Consider the following 5,476-nt stretch of genomic DNA (forward strand, 5'->3'; position numbering starts at 1 on the left):
CTTTGGAAAAGTTCTGCAGAACTGAATTTAATCGAGACTGATGATCTCTAAGCCAAGCCATAAAATCCAGCGGAGAGTTATATCCCAGTAATAGACCCTATTAGAGGGTCTAGCACAGTCTATAGAAAGGATCTCCTCTATTAAATTCTCTAGGGCTTGAGTTCTCATTTACACAAAGGGCCCTTTTAGCTGTGTAAAATGACCATAAAGTAGGTGTAAAGATGATTGATGCTGTCTTTACAACCCCTTTACACTGGGAAAACAGTGTAAAGTGGCCAGGGTGCAAATGAGAATCACACCTGGGTTTGTGAGAGTAAATTACATCGAGCCCTTCACAAATTCCGTGTGTCCATAGAGGTTTAATCCTACCCCTTTCTGTGGAATTCACAGAGAAGATACATTTCCCAAGCTTATAAAAAACTGTTTTCTTCTTCAACACCTCTGTCCTTTCCAAGCCTTTTAGTCCCAGTCTTTTTCCTGGTGCAGTTCACATGGACTCTGACACTGGGAAAAGGCTTGGAGGTGTCCTGATATGCTTTGGTAGGTGAAAATCCTTTAATTAGTACTTTCCCAAATTTTTAATTCTAGCAAAATACATATTGTAAAACCATACCCAGGGGGAAAACAGTCCCTAAACCTTCTGTGTCTGTTTCACCAGCTCTCCTGTTTTGATTTTATGCTCTTGAGATACATGAAAAGGAAATAAAGAAGTTCATTTTTGCTAGATGGAAATGCCCCGTATTTATTCATTAAGCATATAAACCACCAATAGAATACATGATGAATCTCTTTCTTCCAGAGCAAAGGGTTAAGCTGCATGATGCTGATTAGCAAACCGAATTCGTGGCTGGAAGAGGAGGGTGAGCTGATATGGAGGTGCACTGCTTGTTAAGCGGAGCAGGCTCTGTTATCCAGACCTCCCTTCTCCTCCCTGCCGACAGCCCAAGGCATTTACAGCAGCTCTGTGATCATCCCCGCTGCGTCTGCCGTGCTCTAGAGCAGCCCCAGCAAATCTCAGCCCGGGGTGAGCAGGCAGAGGCCAGGCACTGCCAGCCCAGCCCCATCCCACAGCCTCTGGGAGCCCAGCACCTGGGAGGCCATGGGAGACAGGGAGTGAAGACGTGCGGGTGAGGCAGAGGTCACAGGATTAAAGAGACAAAGGGCAGCTCTGGTGGAAATGCCGCTGGGCCAGGGCTGGAGTGCTGCACACCAAGCTATCCCCTGAACAACAGACACATTTGGGACGGATGGAAGGGGGAAGCATGCCCTGCTCTGCCAGCAGAGCCTTCCTCTTTCTGTGCCGTGGTGAAGGTTGGAGGAGGCCTCAAAGCTCAGCTCTCATTCAGACTCCCTTTGATCCTTTTCCTGCTTCTTGTTATTTTCTGTGTGGAGAGAGAATCCCACACTTTTGGCTGGAGGGAGGGGCAGGTGCACCTAGGGCCGTGCAGGTACCAGGAAGGTACATCCTCTGCCCTGAGTTTGCACAGAGAGCACAGCTGGAGGCATGTGTGGGATGGGGGACAAACCTGAGCACACCAGAAGTTGAGAGACACCCTTGTGTACCCATCTCCAGGCAGGATGACCCTGGCACAGGTCTGCGAGCACTGCTGGCAGCACTGGAGATGTGGGAGATGGGCTGGTTCCTGCCAGATCTGCATGGATGGCCCCAAGGAAGAGTCTGACATCACCAGCCTGCCATCCCGCTCCTCTCCTGTCTCAGCTTGCCCCAGAAGTGCCTGGGAGGCAGACTGAGGCCTTGGCATGGGTGGTGACATGGGCACCCTTGCAAATGTGCCCCGCAGCCAGGCTTACCAGTGGTTGTTACTTTTAGATGCGTAAGAAAGGTTATTTGGAAGCAGATCTCAAAACCCTTCATGTTTTGCAGCTTCTCACTTTGTGGCTTGGCAGAAAGCACCTTGGTGATGCTATGTCTACTTCAGAGGCACTTTCCATGACTAAAACTACAGCCCCTACACCCAGCAGTGTTCTAGGTGGGCCACAGGAGGTTTCCCTACGCTGTGATCTTCTGACTCTGGAGGCTTGACAGTCTAGCCCCTGGGTGATGTGTGATCACCATTTGGAAGACAGGTTTTTTTGGTAGGATTAGAGTTCCTTAGACAACTAGGTTTTTGCCAGTCTGGGTGTTTGACTTTTTGATGACTATTTTTGTTGCAGAAAGTTGGCTGGGTTTTTTTTTTCCTTGAAGCTTTATATAAATCTCATTTGCTTCCTCCTAGCTAATGATTATGGCACAATTTTTCTGGCATGTGATTGCTCCACCCCACCTCAGAGACATCCTCGTTCTGGCTGGGATCGGGAAATCCCTTGTCATGGCAGGGTGTGAGCACCAGCTGGCTCTTGCACAGATATGGATCAGGAGGCAGTGCCAAATGCTGCCAATTAGGAACTGCTCCTAAATTTAGATGTCCATGCTGCGCAAGTGGAAATGGCAGTTCAAGGGACAAACCAACATCGTTGTCTTGATATAAGGATAACAAGAGTAAAGCACTTCTAGGGCTGCACTTTCAGGGTGAAAAAGTACTGGCTGAATACAGTTTGTTTTTCCATCCTCATTAAAAATTATCTAGAAATCATTATTCTGTTGCCCTCATCATTATCAGAGATGTCTTTGGGAGACTGGCAGTCTCTTCTTGCTTCCCTCCCTCCACCCCATTTTAAAAATATTCATTGTTGTAGGAATATATCTCTCAGGATTGTTGGCCCAACTCCACTGCTGGTGTGTAAGGCTGATTGTCTTCAGAGGAGTTACACCAAAAATGCATTTGGCCTTTTGTGCTTGGAGTATAATTGGTGGAACTGGCTAAAATCTGGGTTTGTCAGCCTGCAATTAGAGCAATAGGGACATAGTTTTCAACAAGACTAGTGATTTATGCTCTACTTCAGGAGTGAAACTCAAGATTCCTCAAACTGATCTTTTCTCCCAAATATCAGAAACCTGCCTGGAGTCTCAAGTAGGGCTTGGGATAAAGAACCTTCAGTGAACTCAATCATATTTGTTGTTTATTGGTAATTAGGTTAGGTAGCCCATATCATTAATCACTCTGAAAAGTTATATGTGTATTTTATATGGCAGCCATCAATATATTCACTTTGATGTTGGTCTCAACCTACATTGGAAGAAGTCTTGACCTCCCTCATTACTTTCCTGAATGTTAAATTCCCATCAGGTTAGTGTGGATTACGCCCAGAGCACCAAGATATGATACATTCCCGAAGCATGTTCCCACTGATCTAATTAAGCAGTTTGGATCAGATCCTTATCTGGTAGAAATTGGCATAGCTTCTCTGAAGGCAAGAGGGAAATGGACCCTATTTTGTAATAGCTGTAGCCCTGCAGATGAGTTCCCAATGATTTTATCTATGGCTATTAAAGATCCTCTTTGAGGAGCATTTGTACAGCTGCATCTTCAGGACTCTGTGACCTCTAGCTAATCTCACAAGAGGCCTTTCCTCAAGAGCAGCCATGAAAAATGCTCCTAAAATGATTGAAAAATATGTTCATTAAAGCCATGTGAGCGTTTTTCCTCTTCAAAAACCTTCCAAGCGTCCATCCCTCCGCGGTGTCTGCGGTGGCAGTTCCCATCTCTGGCCACAGCCCCCTGCCAGCCCAGACCCTACACTTGCTGCCTGTGGCCTTCAGCAGCCACGAGAGGCTGGAAGCGAACGCCCACGTAGAAAACCTGGTATCTGTGCTTCCACACCACGAAGCACGTCAGGAGGCACACCAGGGCTGCCACCAGGTTGAGAGCCATCTGCAGAAGGAGGTACAGGCTGAGCATGCTGGTCAGGCTGCCACAGTCGGCTGCGTCCTGGTACACGAAGGTCCGGCCCAGGGGGTCTGCAGTGTCCAGTTTGCACTGGCAGGACTCCCGGATGGCATCGCAGGTGAACTTGGTCAGCTGCAAGTAGTGGTGTGCAGTAAAAGCCACTGCCAAAACACAGGCAACCAGAGCCAGGGCACTCAGAAGAAAATACAGCAGCTGAAGGAAAGGAAAAACAAACAAACAAAAAAAAAAGAGATAAAACCCCTTTTCTAGCTTTGTAGAGATTGAGGAACACACAAGGAATGCAGCGCATGGACTTCGCAGGGAATGTGTACCCACAATGTTCTGTCTGGAGACTGGCTGCTTCAACAACTGCAAGGCTCCTTATCATGAGAATTTCAGCAGGTCATCTCAAGAGCTTGCCTTGCATGTTTTATATGTGCATTGCCTTGCAATTTTGAGACCTGGGGAGAGCACCAAGGAACTGGTGTGTCCATACATCAAGAAGCTTTATAGAGAGGGAGCGAACATTTTCCTCTCCAGTCATACCTGCATTGACGGGACTCACGGTCATCAGCTGAGACAAATTAGTGCCTGGAAGCAGAGCTGAGCAGACTGAGCCTTGGGCTGCCATCTTACCCCAGGCTGTGCTGAGCTTTAGGTGCTCATGTGTTATTCTCAGTTTGCACGTCCAAACAAATCTGATTTATACTTGCAAATCAGGCAGTGGGGTGGCTGATCTCCTGCTTGTGGCCCTGTGGATGCAGCCAGCCTGTTTGCTTCCCAGGTCCCACTGTGGAATGGGAATGCAGATCTCCACAAAATAGTGTGTGCTGTGCTCAGTCTGCTTCCAAAACCTGTCCCATAAACATGGGGAAGTCTTTCACAGGCATGAAAGGGCAGCAAGCACTTTCTTTTCCCAGTGCTATGGTGTGAGAAGGACAAAGGTCCGCTCATCACCTCCACTGCTCCTCACAACAGTGTCAGCTTAAAAATAGCATGGCTTTTATCAAGGGTAGCTCTGCAGAGTCCACCCCCACAAACACATGGAAACTGGCAGCAAGTCAGAGCCTTTGACACTCCGGGATTCACCTGAGAGCTTTGGATACCAGCACATATGGACTTCCCTTTGCTTTTGATAGGTGGAACTGGCAGTTGCTGCACTGCGTACAAAATATGTGTGAATGTATATTAAAATCATACTCTATGTTTTGCCAAAATTGCATTTTTTGGTTCTGTTCAGCACTGTAAAAACATTTATTTTCCTTGGCGTCTTATCTGTCAGACACATGGCATGGTTTGGAATCTGTTATTTTAAACAGCAGCTTCTCTCTCTCTTTCTCTCTCTTAACCTCAATACTGCAAGCAAAATATCAATATAAAAGCATTTTTTATGACCTTGAAACTCCAAGTATATATGTCTTGATAAAATTCACACTCCTGGTGTATTTTCTTATATCTACAGTGTGAATCTATCTTCTGTTTGGTTGCCAGCTTGAAAAAAATAAATTTTGGGATTATTGCAGGTCCTGAAGCACTATGTACATTTTCCCCCTCATATCACCAAATTCTTACTGAGAGATCTTAGTTTCCAAGACTTGGCTGCTATTAAATTTAATGACTTCCCCTGTGGCCTTAAACCAAGGGCAGCTTCAAAATGAGGGTGGCTCTTACTAAACGCAATTACTTTG

At 46.5% G+C, this 5,476-nt stretch overlaps 1 protein-coding gene across 1 annotated transcript in view; it reads right to left on the bottom strand.

Annotated features, from left to right (window-relative positions):
* Positions 1–3,003: 3,003 nt before the first annotated feature.
* Positions 3,004–5,476, bottom strand: part of LOC131592289 (sarcospan-like) — a 17,675-nt gene continuing 15,202 nt past the window's right edge. Inside the window, exon 3 of the mRNA XM_058863703.1 lies at positions 3,004–4,001. Within this exon, the coding sequence (XP_058719686.1) occupies positions 3,636–4,001 (366 nt within the window). The 3' untranslated portion in view covers positions 3,004–3,635. The remainder of the gene's footprint in view (positions 4,002–5,476) is intronic.

The sequence above is a fragment of the Poecile atricapillus genome, chromosome W, assembly GCF_030490865.1.
Source record: "Poecile atricapillus isolate bPoeAtr1 chromosome W, bPoeAtr1.hap1, whole genome shotgun sequence".
NCBI classification, from domain to species: domain Eukaryota; kingdom Metazoa; phylum Chordata; class Aves; order Passeriformes; family Paridae; genus Poecile; species Poecile atricapillus.